The 19,182-nt window shown below is 53.7% G+C and overlaps 1 protein-coding gene across 1 annotated transcript; it reads left to right on the top strand.

The window, feature by feature from the left end:
• Positions 1 to 1,772: 1,772 nt before the first annotated feature.
• On the top strand, positions 1,773 to 12,716 carry MCM3 (minichromosome maintenance complex component 3). Its single transcript, XM_063327821.1, has 17 exons — positions 1,773 to 2,045; positions 2,289 to 2,401; positions 2,902 to 3,110; positions 3,409 to 3,539; positions 4,207 to 4,445; positions 5,351 to 5,459; positions 6,190 to 6,343; positions 6,893 to 7,024; positions 7,478 to 7,686; positions 8,209 to 8,383; positions 8,581 to 8,707; positions 9,046 to 9,196; positions 9,343 to 9,483; positions 9,664 to 9,770; positions 10,872 to 10,954; positions 11,314 to 11,389; positions 12,031 to 12,716. Exons 1-17 carry the CDS (start codon positions 1,965 to 1,967, stop codon positions 12,227 to 12,229), a joined length of 2,436 nt encoding a protein of 811 aa, XP_063183891.1. The 5' UTR covers positions 1,773 to 1,964; the 3' UTR covers positions 12,230 to 12,716.
• Positions 12,717 to 19,182: the final 6,466 nt, after the last annotated feature.

Here is a 19,182-nt window from a genome sequence, read left to right as displayed (position 1 = left end):
AAGGAAAAAAGAAAAAAGAAGAAAAAAGAAAAAAGAAAAAAAGAAAAATAAAGAAAAAAGAAGAAAAAAAAGAAAAAAGAAAAAAGAAGAAAAATAAAAGAAAGAAAAAAAGAAGAAAAAAAAAAGAAGAAAGAAAATGGCAACAGAGCACAAGATCCTTCATTCCTGCCAGCCTGCCAAATTTACTACTCAATCAAATTATTCCAGAGGAGGGCCCAAAAGCCTGAGAAGGCAAATCTGAACTTTTACTTTGATGCAGAAGGACATGAGAAAATCTTGCAGAAGTGGGACAAATACTCAGGACTTGGGCTACCTATATCCTAAACAGGCCACAGCGGTTACCAGCAACATTTCCGATGATTTTTCAGGGATTTGGTCCAGGCACACAAATGGAAAAATGGGAAACAGGGCAGGGGCTGTTTCCTGCTCCTCTTCCGAAACACGAGTCGAAGTTGCTCCCTCTGGCGAGATCGGGCAGCGGGAATGCTTGTGCCTCGGAATTTTGCACAGAACCTGGGTGAATATTTCCTACCAATCCTGGAAAAAACTGCTTTTTAGCTCTAATATCATCCAGGGGACACAGCCAAGTTTGGATGTCCACTATGCCTTGCTGATTGAAATAGTTTTGCCTAGCTTTTTAAGGGATACCAAAAATATTTTTTAAGGGGGAACAGTCAGTTTTCCCGTACGGCGTGGCTCGGCTGTCCCCGCTTTCCTGTGATTTCGCCTTTCCGAAGACACATCCAAAATCATCCTTGTCATTGCGAAACCTCATGGCAGAACCTGGCGCTTTTGTGTCTTCAGCCCCACACTCCTGGACTCGGCCCGGGACATGTAAAAGGGAAAAGCAACGCCCCAGCCTGTGTGCTTTGGGGCAAAACCACCCAGAAACGGAGCTCCCTGTAATGCAATAGGAAAATAAAAAATGAGTGTTTGTTGTTGGGGGTTTTTTTTTGGAAGTAGAACGGTATATTCAGCCCGTCGGTGACTTTCAAGTGCTGGACCTGGGAGCCAGGCAAGGACCCCGGGGCCAATCCTGGCACTGCTGGAACCCTGGAATCCTGGGAACCCTGGGACCTATCGCGGGATCCCCGGGACCCTCAGCACCCTGGGCCTGATCACAGGATCCCTGGGACCCTCAGGACTGATCTCTGGACTGCTGGGACCCTGGGGCCAATCCCGGGATCCCCAAATCTCTGTAACCGTCGGAAGCCCGGGGCCGATCCCGGGATCACTGGGACCCCTGAGACCGATCCCGGGACCCCCGGAGCCCTGGGGCCGATCCCGGGATCCCCGGGACCAATCCCGGGACCCCTGAGACCCCCGGGATCGATGCTGGGAGCCCCGGAATCTTCGGGACCGACCCCGGGACTCCTGGGACCACCGTGACCGATCCCGGGAGCCCTGAACCTCCGGGAGCCCGGGGCCGATCCCAGGACCCCTGGGGCCCCCGGGACTCCGTAACCACCGGGAGCCCGGGGCCGATCCCGGGACCCTCGGAGCCGCAGGACTCCGGGACAGCCGGAACCGATCTCCGCACCCCCGAGACCTCGGGAACGATCCCCTTCCCCCCGGCCCCGCCCGCCGCAGCCCACGCGGGCGCAGGGGAGCACGGGTCCCCCCCACGGGCTGCCCCCCGCCCCCCCCGCACTCTGATTGGCTGGACCTCTTGCGCATCACTCTCTAGCCGCCCCATTGGCGGGCGCGGGGCGGTGCCGACCAATGAGAAGCGCCGCGGGGCGGGAGGGAGGCGGAGCGGCCGCTCGGTGGCGGGAAAGGCGGCGGGTTTTGGCGCCAAGCGGCAGCGCCGGGGTCGGGGGGGAAGCGGATCACTGTGTGTTGGATCGCGGGCGCTGCCGGGACCGGGCCGGCTCCCCTCGGCTCCCACCGCCTTCCCCCTTACAGCAGCGGCGGCACCTCCGCGGCCCGACCCCCCTTCCCGGCCTCCCCGAGCGGCAGGCAGCATGGCGGCGCCGGCGGGCGGGCTGGAGGACGCGGAGCTGCGGGAGGCGCAGCGCGACTACCTCGATTTTCTGGACGATGAGGTGAGGCCGGGAGCGGGGCTGCGCTGGGAGACGTGCAGCATCCCCCCACAGTGTCCCCGGGGGTCGGGAACTTCTGGTCCCAGTGTCCGTCCGCCCCCCGCCCCCCCCCCTCCCTGCGCCGCCGTGCTTGGTCGGTGGGGCTGAAGGGAACCGAGCTCTGCAGGGATCGGCTCCTTGGGGAGGGATGTCTCAGACGTGCAAAGCGTGAACAGGGTTTTTTGGGGTTCCTCCCCTTTCTTGCAGGAAGATCAAGGGATTTATCACAGCAAAGTCCGGGACATGATCAGCGACAACCAGTACCGCCTCCTCGTCAGCATCAACGACCTGCGGCGGAAGAACGAGAAGAGGGCCAACCGGTTGGTGCGGGGCGGCGGGGCTCGCACCGAGCCCTAGGCGGGTTCTCAGAGGTCCAGCCCTGGTTTTGCTGGTCCTTTGTGGCAAGGAAGGGCCAAACCTTGTTCTGCGCAGCAGATCCCATGTAAAAGCTGGACGTGCTCTTTTCCCCCATGACACCCATCCCTTCCAAGCTTGATTTGGCAAGAACCTTTGGCAGCAACCTGGGGTTGATTGGACACAATATAAATCATCTCCTTTTTTTTTAAGATGCTTGGGGGTATTTTGGACCTGGCTTGCCAGTCTGCTCAGGGACACGTGAGGTTTTCCAGATGTGGTTGGGTTTGTTCAGCTCCCGTCTGTTGGTGGCAGTGGACCTGACGCAGAGCTATGATGGGCTTTGGGTTTTTTTGCCTCTTGCTCCAAGTAAACTCTCAGAGCACGTGGAGGTATAGGGAGGTGTTGAGGAGGGAGGCAGAAGGGGCTGCTGATCGATCCTCATCATCACCTCCCTCTCTTGCAGGCTCTTGAGCAATGCCTTTGAGGAGCTGATCGCCTTCCAGCGAGCCCTGAAGGATTTTGTCGCCTCTGTTGATGCCACCTATGCCAAGCAGTACGAGGACTTCTACATTGGGCTGGAGGGCAGCTTCGGCTCCAAGCACGTGTCGCCGCGGACGCTGACGGCCTGTTTCCTCAGCTGCATTGTCTGTGTGGAGGGCATCGTGACGAAATGTGAGCCTGGGGGAAGATCCAAGGGCTTTGGGGGGGTGGTGGGTGCAGGTGTTGGCTGCGGAGGGGCTGGAGCCCACCAGGAGCCATGGTACATCCTGGCAACTTGGGTTAAGGGAACAGGGGGCTTGGCAGAAGGTCTTGAGTGTTGGGATGGTCTTTAAGCTCAGCAAATCCTGGCCATGGTTGACAGCGGGTTGTGTCCCAAGTGCAGTTTATCAGTGGAGATCCTGTTGGGGATTGTCTGCTGACAAAGGGGTGGGACATCCCTGCCTTTAACTCCTCTTTCTTCTCACCCCAGGCTCTCTGGTTCGTCCAAAGATCGTCCGGAGCGTCCATTATTGCCCAGCTACCAAGAAGACTATTGAGCGCCGATACACAGACATGACCTCCCTGGATGCATTCCCATCCAGCTCCGTCTACCCTACAAAGGTGAGGTGGAGCACCCTTGTAGAAAGCATCAGCAGGTTCCTCTGGGGAGAACGTGCCAGCTTCGAGCTCAGGATCTCCCATCCCTGTGCATCCCTTCTCCCTCTGCCAACATTGGAGAGGGAGAGAGGGCACATCACACATATGACAGTCCCAGATAGCTACTAGGAATGTGCAAAGAAAGTCTTTGTTGGACACAAGGCCACCAGACCCACTAGTTCAGATGTTAGTTATGTTGATTCTGCTGGAACGTGGTTTCTTGTGGGTTTGTCAGCCAGTCTTGTTGCTCCTGGGACCCAGGTCAATGTAGGCCTGTACTGTCCTGGAGTGTTTTCCCTGTATTTGGGAACGGAAGAAGGTTAACCTGAGCTTTCTCTCCAGTGTGAACACAGCCTTCTGCATGGATGGCATGTCACCACTGTCTATAGTAGGGCCAAGGCTTGGAGAGACCTAATGTACCAGCAGTGATGGGTGTTGGCAGCTTCAGACTCGGGGGGGCTGTGGAGCTGGTGAACCCCAGCCTCCACAAGTCCTGATGAAACAACCCTTCCCAGCAGTCTCGTGTGTGTTGGGTGATGCAACCTGTCTTCCCAGTGCTCAGCTGACCCACCTCTTCTCCCTGTGCTCCTGAAAAATGGTGCTAGTCTTTTTATTGGGGTTCCTCCTCTAGGATGAAGAAAATAACCCCCTGGAGACAGAGTTTGGCCTCTCTGTCTACAAGGACCATCAGACCATCACCATCCAGGAGATGCCTGAGAAGGCACCAGCAGGGCAGCTGCCACGCTCGGTGGATGTCATTCTGGATGATGACCTGGTGGACAAGGTGAAGCCTGGGGACCGCATCCAGGTGGTGGGAACGTACCGCTGCCTGCCAGGAAAGAAAGGGGGTTACACTTCAGGGACTTTCAGGTGAGCTTTCTTTTGGCTTGACTTCAGCCCTCCCACCCTTTTTAGTTAGGTCGCATCTCTGGAAGCTGAGGTCTGAGGGAATGAGATTTTGAACCCCTCAAGAAATACATTGAGGTTCTGGAGCGTGTCCAGAGAAGGGCAACAGAGCTGGTGAGGGGTCTGGAGCACAAGTCTTGTGAGGAGCGTCTGAGGGAGCTGGGGGTGTTCAGCCTGGAGAAGAGGAGGCTGAGGGGAGACCTTCTCGCTCTCTACAGCTCCCTGAAAGGAGGGGGTAGAGAGGGGGGATTGGGCTCTTCTGCCAAGTAACAAGCAATAGGACAAAAGGAAACGGCCTCAATTTGCACCAGGGGAGGTTTAGGATGGATATTAGGAAAAATTTCTTCACTGAAAGGGTTATCAAGCATTGGAACAGGCTGCCCAGGGTAGTGGTGGAGTCCCCATCCCTGGAGGAATTTAAAAGCTGGGTAGATGTGGTGATGAGGGACATGGTTTAGTGGTAGTTTTTTGTCAGTGTTAGGCTGATGGTTGGAGTCGATGATCTGAAAGGTCCCTTCCAACCTAGACAATTCTATGGTTCTATCTAGGGCAGGCAGGTGGCCATCACAGAGCTGGGCCGAACATTGCCTTAAATCACTCTGAGGTGGTTTTGCACCTTGCTCCTTAGCATCAGTGTGTAGCTGTGAGCTCCAGTTGTGCACAGAGGGGGTTGGGTGCTCTTAAAGATGCTCCATTGATGGCCCAGTGCAGTCAGATAGAGGGGGCTACAGCTCTTGAAGCTTTCCAGTCACACCTCAGGACTTCCTAGAGCAAACACTGACCCTGTGGAAGTTTCTGCTGCGTTTTTGCTGTGACCCGTAGGCTCTGTGGGGTTTGCAGACCTGATCATAGCTGTGTCCCTTCTCCAGGACTATCCTCATCGCTTGCCATGTGAAGCAGATGAGCAAAGACGTCCGGCCTCTCTACTCTGCTGCTGATGTGGCCAAGATCAAGAGATTCAGCAAGAGTCGCTCCAAGGTATTTGAGACTTACTTCTCTAAGGCAGGCTTGTATCCGAGCATGAGGTTTCAGCTAGAGCAGCTTTAAGGCTTGGCATGTGGCTGTGGAGATGTCTTGTTGGGTTGCAAGTAACTCTTCAACCCTCTTAGCGATGTTGCTGGATTTTTCCACTCACTTTGTGTTTTCTACTTAGGCTTTGATCGGGTCCTGGTTTTTTTGTTTTTTTTTTTTTTTTTTTTTTTTTGTTGCTGCTTCTGTACAGCTCGCAGATCGTTCTGCCTGCCTGGTGGCAGCCGTGCTGTGCAGACATCGGTCTGTGTTGTGTGTGTCCTGACCCTGCCAGCCGGTTGCCAGAGAAGTTCCTCTGCAGGAGAAACACCTCCCTCTAACTCTTCAAACGCCAAACCAGGCTGAGATACGGAGGGAAAGGGTGTCTGCCCCAGCCTGGTCCTATGCTCACACCTTTGGCTCGTAGCGTGGAAAGGAGAAAGCCTTGCTCTCACAGGGGTTGCTGCTTCCAGTGCTTGCTTGGGTGACCATGACAGTCAGGATGGTCTAGGACTTCAGAGCCCCATTGAAAGAAAACTAGCAAATGTGGTCTTCTCCTTTCTAAATACTTGTCATCCATGTGGTTCTGTGATAAGAATAAGCTCATTTTTTGTTCTGAAATGGACTTTTGGAGCATTGCTCCTTGTTGTTATTTGCTGCAGTCCATCTGATGGGCTGTACTTTGTCTCTTCTGCCTTAGGATATCTTTGACCAGCTGGCAAGATCCCTGGCTCCCAGCATCCACGGGCACGAGTACATCAAGAAGGCCCTTCTCTGCATGCTGCTTGGAGGGGTGGAGAAAGTCCTGGAGAATGGGAGCCGCATCCGAGGAGACATCAACATCTTGCTGATAGGTCTGGAAAGGCTGGGCAGAGGCACCCTTGGTTGTTGCCGGGGGGTGAGATGAAGAAGCATTTTCCTGGACTTAGTTTCATAGATTAGTTGAGGTTAGATGGGATCTCTGGAGGCCTCTGGTCCAAGCGTGTGCATGGGGCAGAGCCAGTGTCACTGGTAGAACAGGTTCGTTGCTCTGGGACTTGTCCGGTTGGTTTTGAACATGTCCAGGGATGGGATCCCACAGCCTCTGTGGGCCACTATCCCAATGTGACTGCCCTCAAGGAGCTGTCTTTTTCTTCTGCCATCCAATTGGGATTTCCTGTGTTCCAAGTTGTCCTCGTTGCTTCTGGTCCCATCACCACGTGCATCTCAAAACTGTGACTCTATCTTTATTTCCATCCATTGTGTCATTGAGAAAGGCAGGGACATCGTCTGATCGCCTTCCTTTCCGAAGGCTGAACAAACCCACTTCTTTCTCCCCTTCTTTTTCCCCCACTGAGAAGCCCCAAATTAGACACATCATCCAGGTGACGTGTGGTTATTAAATGCAGTCTTCTCCATTTCAGGAGACCCTTCTGTGGCCAAGTCTCAGCTGCTGCGGTACGTCCTCAGCACCGCACCCCGCGCCATCCCCACCACTGGCAGAGGTTCCTCCGGCGTTGGCCTGACAGCTGCCGTCACCACGGACCAAGAAACTGGTGAGGAGCAGGCTGGTTCCAGGTGGGAACTGGCTGACGGGTGCTTGTTAACCCCCGGGAGGGACTCTGCAAGATCCAGGGATGCTGTTCCTTCTGCAGGACTTGCTCCATCCAGAAGCTTTATGGCAACAATAATGGTGTTTAGGGGTATTTTTTCCACCTCTGTTAGGTGGTGGTGTTCTCCACTCTTCTTCTACTTGGTGCACCCCCTGTGAGGGCTAGCAGCAGCCTGGATCTTGTCTTCCTCATGGGCTTGCTCCTCATCCTGAGTGTCCTTCTTCTGCTGTCCAGTTGGGTAGGAGATGTGCAGCCCTGAAGGGTGCTGCTGCTCTTTGAGGCTTAGCCTAGTCACAGGGGTGGTGGTGCTGTGGTGGAAGAGGATGGCAGGGTGGAAGATGCGTGGAGCTGCTGAATGGTGGTTGACCCTCTTTTTTTTCTCCCACGACATCCCAGGCGAACGGCGCCTGGAAGCAGGGGCCATGGTGTTGGCTGACCGGGGGGTGGTGTGCATTGACGAGTTTGACAAGATGTCCGACATTGACCGCACGGCCATCCATGAGGTGATGGAGCAGGGCCGCGTCACCATTGCCAAGGCCGGCATCCATGCCCGTCTCAACTCCCGCTGCAGTGTCCTGGCGGCGGCCAACCCTGTCTATGGCAGGGTAAGTGCTGGTGTTTGCTGGTCCCCTCCCAGGGATACTGGGAGCTGTCTTGGTGGAGGAGATAGCTGGTAAAACCCAAAAGATCCCCCAAAAAACAGTGACTTGGTTCTTGCTGGGACTGGGATCTATGGGGCAGTGAAGACCTGGTTGGTTTGATCTCCGTTGCTGCTCATGGCCATCCTGGAGGAGAGAGGGGCTCATGAGGTTTCTTACCCTGGCTTGATTCTGCCTGGGTGTCTTGGGGAAGCCCAGTGGACCCTCATCCTGGTGACGAACCTCAGTCTTGGTGTCTTATCTGGGATCACAAAAAATATGTGTTTTCCTTGCAAATGAGAGCTACTCCCACCTTCCAGGATGGGGAAAAGAGGCCTTATTACTGCAGCAGGCTAGGTTTAGTGTGGTGTCAAGTTGCCCGGACATCCATCTTTTTAAGGCTGGCTCTAGGAGGTCCTCCCAGCCTCCCTGTCAGCCAAGACAGGCCTGTGAGGGTGTCCTGTAACGCCCTGTTTCATCCTCTTGCAGTATGACCAGTACAAGACGCCCATGGAGAACATTGGCCTGCAGGACTCCTTGCTCTCCCGCTTCGACCTGCTCTTCATCGTGCTGGACCAGATGGACCCCGAGCAGGACAGGGAGATCTCGGACCACGTCCTGCGGATGCACCGCTACCGCAACCCCAACGAGCAGGATGGGGATGGTGAGTCGCCTGTAATTGTGCAGCTGCCTTGTTGCTTGGTCCTGTCCTTCCTTGGTGGGTTGTCACCTCTTTGTGACAGCTCATTGGGTTTAGCAACCCTGGCTTTGTTGAGAGCTCCTTTTGGTGGCTTTTGGAAGTCACTCCAGCAATGCTGCAAGAGGCTAAAAGCCTGATCTCTGTGACCCTCCCCTCTCCAGCCATGCCCTTGGGCAGTGCTGTGGAGATCCTGGCTACGGAGGACCCCGACTTTGTGCAGGAAGAGGAACAGGAGCTCCAAGTGTATGAGAAACACGATGACCTCCTGCATGGGCCCAACCGCCGCAAGTGAGTCCCCCATCCCACATCCCCTGGAGCTCCCTGGGGGTTTCTAGCACTGTGAATTGATGGGTTTGGCTTGAGCATCCAGGCGGTGGCTGATTGCTGGTGTCAGCAGTGCTCCAGGTGGTCCACGGGGAGGTACGTGGTCAGGATGCCAAGGGAGCCCTGCCGTGGGCTTCGTCTGTCATGCCAGGGAGGTGGCAAACTTCTCCTCAAGCTGAATTCCCCCCATTGCTGGGTGCCCATGAAGGGGCATCCCGCTATTTCTGGGTGCAGCGCCACTTCTGCAAAGACCCTTTGACCGTCCCCACCTTGGAGGACACAAGTGTGCACGTCCCCCGCAGGGAGAAGATCGTCAGCATGGAGTTCATGAGGAAGTACATCCACGTGGCGAAGATGATTAAGCCCGTCTTGACCCAGGAGTCGGCAAGCTACATAGCGGAGGAGTATTCCCGCCTGCGCAACCAGAGCCAGATGAACTCGGACATCGCCAGGGTGAGCCCTGGGAGCAGCTCCCTCTCACACCGGGAGAAGGGAAACTGAGGCACAGCCTCCTCTCTCCCCTTAGGGGTTTTTTTCAACCTTGGTGGGATGCTGCAGTGGGGGTCAGCCTTGCAAAGACACCTCTCTGTCCCCACCAGACCTCCCCCGTCACGGCCCGTACCCTGGAGACCCTGATCCGCCTCTCCACAGCCCACGCCAAGGCCAGGATGAACAAGACAGTTGATCTGCAGGATGCTGAGGCGGCGTTGGAGCTGGTACAGTTCGCCTACTTCAAAAAGGTGGGGTGAAAGTGTCAGTTGGTGCGGGCTGAGCACCCTGGGCTCCTGGTGGGGTCCTTTCCTGGTGACCGTGTAGGGGTGGGGCAGTGGTGGGATCTGGGTCCCTCAAGTCCATCTTGGCCCCTAAAAAGCAGCTTGATTGGAAAAGGGGGCCGAGTCCATCCTGCCTTTGCCACCCAGGTGCTGGAGAAGGAAAAGAAGCGGAGAAAGCAGGTGGAGGACGACTCGGAGACCGAGAAGGAGGAGGACCAGGAGTCGCAGCCCAAGGAGGAGCGCAGCACCAGGAGGTAGGTGCCAGGGCAAGAGAGGGGGGTGATGTCACACAAGGGCCACCAGCCTCTTCTGAGGTTGTGTCAGGCAGTGCTGGCCTTGGGGAAAGACTCCATGTTTTGCTCAACCTAGTGGATCATCCTCCCCAGATCTGTAATATGGGGACACCTTTATTTGATGGATAAAGAATTGGCTGGTTGGCCACGTCCAAAGAGTTGCAGTCAACAGCTCAATGTCCAAATGGAGATCAGTAACAGGTGATGTCCCTCAGGGGTCTGTCCTGGCACCAACACTATTTAATATCTTTATTAACGACATAGACAGTGGGGATCTTGTGCACCCTAAGCAAGTTTGCAGATGACACCAAGCTGAGTGGAGTGGTTGATACGCTTTAGGGATGGGATGCCATCCAGAGGGACCTTGACAAATTTGAGGAGCAGGCCCAGGATGTTGACCAAAACCAAATGCGATGTCCTGCACCTGGGTCAGAGCAATCCCCAGTATCAGCATGGTCTGAGGAATGAATGGGTTGAGAGCAACCTGGTGGAGGATTTGGAGCTACTGGTGGATGGAAAACTGGACGTGAGCCAGCAATGTGTGCTCGGCAGCCCAGAAAGCCAACTGTATCTGGGCTGCATCAAAAGAAGTGTGGCCAGTAGGTAGAAGGAGGGGATTCTCTCCCTCTACTCCACTCTGGTGAGACCCTAGCTGGAGGGTAGACTTAGATTGGACGTAAAGAAGAAATGTTTGACAATGAGGGTGATGAGACACGGAAATAGGACGCCCAGAGAGGCGGTAGATGCCCTGAAAACATTAAAGGCCATGTTGGATGGGGCTTTGAGCAACCTGATCTAGTTGAAGATGTCCCTGCTCATTGCAGGGCTAGATGATCCAACCCAAACCCTTCTGTGATCCTTGAAAGCCCACAACCCTTGGGGCTGGTGCTGGCTTGGGTCCCGAACCATGGGCAGTGGTTTGTGGCTGGAGGGTGGCTTAGCTGTGAGCCGCAGGTACCCTGTGTGGTCTTGGCCAGGTGTCTCCAGGAGCTTGGGGTTTGGGGTGGGTCCTGAGGTCTGCAGTTTGGCTGGAGCAGGGGTGACCTCTTCTTGCCCCCCCAGGAGAAAGAAGGCGCGCACAGGAGGCGAGGGGGACTCCTACGACCCGTATGACTTCAGTGACGCCGAGGAGGAGATGCCAGAGGGTGAGTCCCTGGGCTTTTGCTGGTACCCGGCTCCCGAGGGTGCTGCTGCCCTCTCCCCTGGTGGGTCTGCACACCCTGCAGAGCAGCCGTGCTGCTCCAGAGGGGTCACCTGGGGTCCCTGGTGTGGTGTGGCACCACTAAATCAAGATGAATTTTGTGTTGAACCCCCCATGTCCATGCGGGACAGGAGAGTTAGTATCGCTGCTTGTATTTTTTTCTGTCTGCTTCCAAACTGCTGCAGAAGTAACAGCGTTGGGAAGGAGTTTGGTGTCGCCCACCCCGTCCTAGGGCTAAGTGCTTTTGCTTTCTGGGTGCTTGGACACCAGGTGGGTTGAAGGTAACTCTTCCTTCTGCTCCAGTCCAGGCACACACTCCCAAGACACCTGAAGCCTCGGCCACTGGCGAAGCGAAGAAGCCGGAGTTGTCTGAGCCAAGGTAAGTAGGCTGGGAGAGTTGGGATAGTTCAGCCTGGAGAAGAGAAGGCTCCGAGGAGACCTTATAGCGACCTTCCAGTACCTGAAGGGGGCCTACGGGAAAGCTGGGGAGGGACTCTTGATCAGGGGTTGTAATGATAGGCCGAGGGGGAACAGTGTCAAACTGAAGGAGGGTACATTTAGATTGGTATTAGGAAGACATTTTTCACTCTGAGGGTGGTGAGACACTGTCCAGGGTTGCCCAGAGAAGCTGTGGCTGCCCCATCCCTGGAGGTGTTCAAGGCCAGGTTGGACGGGGCTTGGAGCAACCTGGTCTGGTGGGAGGTGTCCCTGCCCAGGGCAGGGGGTTGGAACTAGATGATCTTGAAGGTCCCTTCCAACCTGAACCGTTCTGTGATTCTCTGAGTAGGGGCTGGAGGAGGTGTCTGCCCCTGCATGTCCCACCCCACCCTGGTGGGTCCAAGCTGTTGTCCGATGCTGGAGATGCATCTGTGGTGGGTGATCCCAGCTCTGCTTTCAGCTTTCCTGCTGGGTGCCACTTCTGGAACAGGGAAGGGCTGGGGGATCCTGGGCTGGGAAGGGAGAGGAAGGACTTGTGTGTGTGGTCTCTGAGGGGCATCACTTCTCGCCTTGTCTGACCAGGTTGAAAGCATTCAAGGCTGCCCTCCTGGACGTCTTCAAATCTTCCCATGCCCAGTCCGTGGGTCTGAAGAGCGTGATGGAGTCCATCAACCGCGACAACCCTGAGCCCTTCTCACTGGCAGAAGTGAAGGTGGCGTTGGCCCACATGCAAGATGACAACCAGATCATGGTGTCTGATGATATTATCTTTTTAATCTGAGCCTCTGGGTGGAAGAGCCCAAGTTCTCGTGGACCCTCAGTCTGGAGACTCTTCGTGTTTGCCTTCAACTCTCTCCTGGCCTCTTCATCGGGCTGAGCTGAACTTTAGGGAGCTCAAGTCTGAGCACTTTACAGTCCTTCCTCACTGTGCGTTGCTGGCACCAAAAAAAGCCAGGAGCTCTGGAAGCTCTCTTACCGTTGCTGCCTCTAAACTGGAGTACTTGGGAAGAGGTTTCTTTCTGCAAGGGACCGAAAGGAAAAACTTAAGTGCAAATTATCTACATTCTTAATGTATTGTTTTTAACTTTGCTGGTTAATAGTTCTAGCCTTTTAATAAAAATACCTGGATTTAGGAATCAATGCAACGTTCAGTAGCAGTGGTGGTAAGAAGCAATATGGGAGCTCCACTGTTAGTAGTGAAGCTTTTATTTTTCCCTCTTTTTTCCCATTTTTTCCCAATTACATAGCCTAGATTTGCTTGTCTTGCAAGTAAAGGTGCCTGATGCCTCTCCTGTTGGCTGTGACCAGCCTCTTTTTTTTTTTTTTTTTTTTTTTTTTTTCCTACCCACTTCCAGGAAGACAATTTCTCTGATGTGGGGGCACGTGTAGTCCGCCCTGCTCCATCACCCATGGGTCATCTTGATTTCTAGATTTCACAGCTCTGCTATGGGAGTTTAGGCCCCAGGTGGGTGGGAAGGACCTGGGATGCTCAGAATTGCCCAGGGGACACATCCCTGGTGCAGATGGGTTTGGTCTGCAGCTGCTCCTGCCTCCAGTTGGGGATTGTGCTTTTATTTAATAGAATGGGGCCACCACAAATGGGAGGAAACCTGTAGCAAAGAAAGGTCAAAACTATGGTGACCTGGGATCCTGCATCCCCTGTACGTCCTGCTGGCTGAGCAAATCTTCCTGCATCCTGTGGAAGGTAACCACCAGCTACTGAGATTGTAAAAGCCTTCCCTTGCTCTTGGGGGGTTTGTTGAACCATCTTGCTTTCTAGGAACACATAGGTGACCGCGTCTGTTCCTAGAAACCAGCAAGATCCCATGGTTTGGGATGGTTTTCAAGAAAAGCTGAACGTGCAGTCAGACCTGTCTTTGCTGCTCGTGATGCCAGAGCTGCTGAAGGTTTGGGATTTCTTTTTTTTTTGTTTTGTTTTGGTTTTTTTTGGTCCTGACAAGTTTGAGGTTAAGCTTCGGAGAAGACCCTAATCAGCAAAGGCTGTTGGCTGTTGCCCCTGTCTGTCTCTGGGCACCTGCACAGTTCAGGTGCCCTTGTTTCTGGATGCCATAAATACGGCTTTGAATAATAAAAATGTCTAAATATTATTTCTCCCATGACTGGCTGCTTACTTGGCTTTAAACTGTTCCCACCTCTTGGGGTGCAGCTCTGCAGCCTTCTGGGGACCAGCGCTGCTACGGGAAGCTCTCAGGCAGCTGCCCATCCCTTTGGGATCAGGGACAGTGGGCACGACCTTCCACCGTGGTGCCTTTGCCTTGGTGGACCAGGCACTTGCAGAAATGCCCTTGGGGTGGGTGGGTAATAAATGTGGGCAGCTCCCGCCTCTTCCACCGCAGCTATGTGGCCTCTTGCCTACCTGGAGCTATACATCCTGGTGGCTAAGAGGACTTGGTAGCATCTCATTGCACGGGGGTGGGGGGGGAAGCCCCCATTTTTCTTCTGCAAATAGACCTGCTGAATTAGAAAAGCCTGATTTCTGAGTTCCCCTTTGTCCAACACAGCTGCAACAGCAGATTTTCAGGTTTGGAGGGAGTTTTGCCTGTTTGCAGCCTCCTAAAGATCTCTGGTTGTATGCATTGCACTTCCGCAGGGTGACCTCAGACCTACGGCCAGTGCCTGGCTCGTAAAACTGCGAAGATCGGTGAAGGTGAGTTGAACACACAGATGGTCATTGTTCTGTCTCAGATTTATCGCACAGCTCTGGTCCTGAGCTTTGTGGGGCTGGGAGGGAAGCTGAGCCAACATGCTTGATCTACATGAGGATAGGGAGGCTCTACAGAGAGACTTGGATAGATTGGACCAATGGGCCAATGCTAATGGAATGTGCTTCAACAAGGCCAAGTGCCGGGTCCTGCACTTGGGCCACAACAACCCCATGCATCGCTCCAGGCTTGGGGCAGTGTGGCTGGAGAGCTGCCTGGCAGAAAAGGACCTGGGGGTTCTAATTGACAAGCGTCTGAACATGAGCCAGCAGTGTGCCCAGGTGGCCAAGAAAGCCAATGGCATCCTGGCTTGTATTAGAAATGGTGTGACCAGCAGAAGGAGGGGGGTGATTGTCCCCCTGTACTCAGCACTGGTGAGGCCACACCTCGAGTATTGTGTCCAGTTCTGGGCACCTCAATATGAGAGAGATCTCGAGGTGCTGGAGTGAGCGCAGAGGAGGGCAACGAAGCTGGTGAAGGGCCCGGAGAATAAATCTGATGAGGAGCGACTGAAGGAGCTGGGACTGTTGAGTTTGAGGAAGAGGAGGCTGAGGGGAGACCTCATCACTCTCTACAGCTACTTGAAAGGCCATTGTAGAGAGGTTGGTGCTGGTCTCTTCTCACAGGTAATTAGCAATAGAACAAGAGGGAATGGGTTCAAGCTGCAGCAGGGTAGGTTTAGGCTGGACATTAGGAAAAAATTCTTCCCAGAAAGAGTGGTGAGACCCTGGAATAGGCTGCCCAGGGAGGTGGTGGAGTCACCATCCCTGCATGTGTTTAAGGGTCGTTTAGATGTGGTGTTAAGGGATATGGTGTAGGGGAGATCTTTGTAGAGTGGGGTTGATGGTTGGACTCGATGATCCCAAGGGTCTTTTCCAACCTAAATGATTCTATGATTCTATGCTCCGCTCCTGCATGGCCACCGCTGTGGTGGCTCCATGCTGCAAAGCTCCTGGGCAGGAGCGATGGGCCAAATGTACCCAGGTGCCTTTTTCAAGGTGTAGGTGATGTTTTCTTACTGACTCGTTCATGGGCAAAGGAACCAACCTTTTTCTTCTGGAAAGGTGCCTGGGCACTTGCAAAAAGTTCCCCAGTGGTTTCTGCTGCTCCAACATTGCCTTGTAGGAGTGAGGATATCATCATCACCTTCTTCTCTCCTCACTTCTCCCTGACTTTCAGGGGCTGTTCCTCTTTGCAGACCACAGCAGGGAGCAGCGAGAGCATTTGGCCAGAGTGGCTTTTCGAGCCATCTCCTATTGTGCCGAGGCCTTTGTGTTTTCCCTGTCTTTGCAGCTGGGAACTGCTGATATTGTATTTCCCATGACAAGACACCAGGAGGAGCTCCAGGGTAGGTAAAGCTCTAGTTTATTTTACTGTCCTATAGCCTGGGATGGCAGGATACAGCAAATGGCTCTGAAAGAAGTTGACTTGGCTGGTAGGTTTGTCGATGGTCCATAGCTTGTGGGACGGTTGGTGTGGGGACTGTGGATGAGGAATTGGTTGCGTGGTCACATCCAGACGGTTAACGGCCCAGTGTTCAGATGGAGACCGGTGACAAGTTGTGTCCCTCAGGGGTCCATACTGGGACCAGTACTGTTTGGTATCTTCATCAATGATACAGACAGTGGGGTCAAATGCACCCTCAGCAAGTTTGCAGATGACTCCCTGCCCAGAAGGACTTGGGGGTACTGGTGGGTGAAAAGCTGGACATGAGTGGTCAATGTGTGCTGGCAGCCCAGAACCCCCTGCATCCTGGGCTGCATCCCCAGGAGCGTGGGCAGCAGGGCGAGGGGGAGATTCTGCCCCTCTGCTGCGCTCGGGGGAGACCCCCCTGCAGTGCTGCCTCCAGCGCTGGGGCCTCGGCACAGGAGAGACACGGAGCTGTTGGAGCGGGGCCAGAGGAGGCCCCGGAGATGCCGGGAGGGCTGGAGCCCCTCTGCTGGGAGGACAGGCTGAGAGAGCTGGGGGGGTTCAGCCTGGAGAAGAGAATGCTCGGGGGAGACCTTCCAGCCCCTGCCAGTCCCTCAAGGGGCTCCAGGAAAGCTGGGGAGGGACTCTGGAGCAGGGAGGGGAGCCATGGGACAAGGGGTCTTACACTGAAAGAGGGGAGATTTAGATGAGATATTGTGAAGAAATTTTTTACTGTGAGGGTGGTGAGCCCCTGGCCCAGGTTGCCCAGAGAAGCTGTGGCTGCCCCATCCCTGGAGGGGTTCAAGGCCAGGTTGGATGGGGCTTGGAGCAACCTGGGCTGGTGGGAGGTGTCCCTGCCCAGGGTAGGGGAGTGGCACTGGATGGTCTTTAAGGTCCCTTCCAACCCAAACCATTCTATGAATCTATGATACAGAAAGTTTGTCTACCAGTGCCCTCGTGCATCACCCACCACTCAGCCCATGACCAGGACTTGGCTGTGCACCAGAGGCACAACTGCAGTGGCAAGTCATGCACCCAGAGGTTTCCCTGGTGCCTTATTTAACACATTGCATTTTAGCATTATATTTCTTAAGCCCTTAGTCCCTGCTCTCTCTGCAGGGCTATTGGTGATAGAAATTAAACGCCCTACTTACCTGCCTACTGCGGGATGGGCGAGCACCAGGCCAGCACCATCACTACCAACTAATCCCTGCCTCCCACTCAACCCACAGCTTGGCCAAAGTGTGAAGCCAAGACAGGGGTGACAGCCAAAAATTAGGTTTGCCCATCGGTAGAGGGAGCTTGGAGGTGCTGCTGGTCCCCTCCGAGGGCCACCAGCAGGGACACCGAGCTGTAGTCTCTGTCGTTCTGGAGCAGAGCATGCTGACAGCCCCCTGTGGAGGTTTCTGTTGCCCATATCTGTGGCACGCTCGGCCAGCTACATTTCCCCTCAAAATTCGGTCTTTCCAGTTCACATCACTTAGCTGCGGTCTGCAACTTGGTCACGAGTCTTGTCAGCGTGATAAAGCGTCGTCAGCAAACCCCAGTGGGGGATAAGCGTGGGTGCGTGCAGTCAGCTCGCTGTATCAGAAGGTAGGTGACTTTATGGTGCCACATAGCACGAAGGGGAAAACCTGGGGTGGCCAACGAGGCAGGAGAGAGCTGCTGGAGGTGCTTTGGCTGACCTGCTGAGCTCAGCTCTGAAATATTTATTTGTCCCTGGTATCCAGAGGTTTCAGGGGTTGCAATTTCAGCCCCGTTGTCTCATTTGCTGCTGTGGGCTACAGAAGGTCCTCTGATGCTCTTCATCTGAGCTGGCTGAGACACCTGCCCCCAAAATGCTGCCTGTTCTCGTAGCAGCTCCCTGGTGGCTTGGTGGGATGCAAACACTGAGAGTGGGTCCACTGGACTCCATCCATGGGACAGGGTGGTTGTGGGGTAGACGGTTCTAGAGAAACACTACTTCCAGATATATCTTGTTAATTTATTAGGATTCCAGCCATATTTAGTCTCCCTAGTCCCTCCCGCCCAGCCAGGCACCTGCTTCCAAAGAAGAAAATGATCACGTCATGGAAGTGGTGACTTCCAGCTATAGGTATTTGCAGAGATGCAGCTTAGAAACAGCCCTTGCTCTGCCCAGTAGTGAAATTGGTGAAATGCGGGTCACAATTCAGTCCCTGGTGTTCGTTCCTCTGGGTTCAAAGGCATTTGGGTAGTTTTGGTTTCTGTCTGCTCTAGAGTCTTAATTCCACGTTTTCTGGGAGGTGGTACCAGTGCCTCCTGGGAGGTAGGAACGCGGAAATGTTCAGAGGAGCTTAGAAGGATGTGGTGTCCAAGCCTGACCTGAAATGAGGCGTGTCTTATGCCTCTGCAGTGCAATGAAAACCTTAACCTAAGCGTGTAACAAATCCTGCAGTGCAAACAGTGGTTTTCGTTATAGTACCTCAAGTGTAGAAGAGTTCTTGTAGGTGAAATGAAAAATCTCTCTTACATCCAAGTCCCCATCCCTGCTCTAAACCCTCGCAACACGGGAGTGAAGAGCTTTTTGAGAAAGTGAGTGTATTTCCTCCCTTGTCATGATTCATATTAGGTGACCTCTTTTAGATCAAATTTTCAGCGAAGTTCAACGGAAGAAAAGTTCAATCGTAGGAAATTTCGGGTCAAAGAAGGAATCTTTCCTGAAGTTATAAGCCACGGAAGGCAGAAGATGTGAGTGGAAAGTGGCAGTCAGGGCTAATAACCCAGTACTCAGCGCGATGATGTCATTACTTCATCACACGTAACAATTTCCGCTTAACCCCATACCTGCAAAATCCAACTCATTTTCATGGCAATGCCCTTTCCCTTTCACTGCAAGGGCTCAGGGGAAAAAAAGGGGGTCAGTTTCTGGGCTAGAAAAGTGGATTTCTGGTAATTCTACCCTCTCTTGGTCTTCGACACTCTGCGTCTCAGTAGATGGGTTCGTTGTTGTATAGGTTCGAACAGTCAGAATAGGAACGTGTGTCACAAAATTGGTGTTACTTCATGTGAACTTAGTAACGTGAAATATGAAAAAAATTATGTGAGATGAGTTGCTGGTCTCTGAACCCTCAGTTGAATCAAACCACAAAATCTTAACATCCCGCAATGACATAAAGCATCAGTCGCTGGAGATTTCTTCTGGCATTATTCAAGAGAGGTGATAAAGCAGGGACTGGATTAGTCCCTTCTCATTTGAAAATGTCATGAATCTGTAAGAGGCTCCTGATTTTCTGGAGGGCTAAAAATGCCACGAATCCATAGATTTTTTTGGAGGACTGATGATGAATTTCTGGGAAGAGTCCTACACTTCAATCCTTGTCTTCCAGCTTGGGTACATGACTTTGGGAGAGGCTTCTCTTGGGACTCTTCTGCACAGAGAAGCTGATAAAACTGGTCACAGTCTTTTTCTGCAATAAAAATAGGTTTTACTCACAAATCCCACCAGGCACCCAAGAGTTGCTGGTCCTTCTGAGGAAACAGCACATGCACTGGTCTTTTCCCTCCAGGTTGTGGCTGATCCCTGCTGGAACAGTAGAGTCCTAGCTCCTGCTTCCCCTTTTATTTTCACACCTCTCATCCC

Source organism: Chroicocephalus ridibundus, chromosome 3, assembly GCF_963924245.1.
Source record: "Chroicocephalus ridibundus chromosome 3, bChrRid1.1, whole genome shotgun sequence".
NCBI classification, from domain to species: domain Eukaryota; kingdom Metazoa; phylum Chordata; class Aves; order Charadriiformes; family Laridae; genus Chroicocephalus; species Chroicocephalus ridibundus.
This window is presented reverse-complemented; position numbering and strand designations above follow the sequence as displayed.

What these genes read in the sequence shown, in the direction of transcription:
- MCM3 (XM_063327821.1), top strand. Translation starts at nt 1,965, where the DNA reads ATGGCGGCGCCGGCGGGCGGGCTGGAGGACGCGGAGCTGCGGGAGGCG. An exon ending in CACCACGGACCAAGAAACTG is followed by an intron (nt 7,025 to 7,477) that starts GTGAGGAGCAGG and finishes ACGACATCCCAG; the next exon opens with GCGAACGGCGCCTGGAAGCA. An exon ending in CCGGAGTTGTCTGAGCCAAG is followed by an intron (nt 11,390 to 12,030) that starts GTAAGTAGGCTG and finishes TTGTCTGACCAG; the next exon opens with GTTGAAAGCATTCAAGGCTG.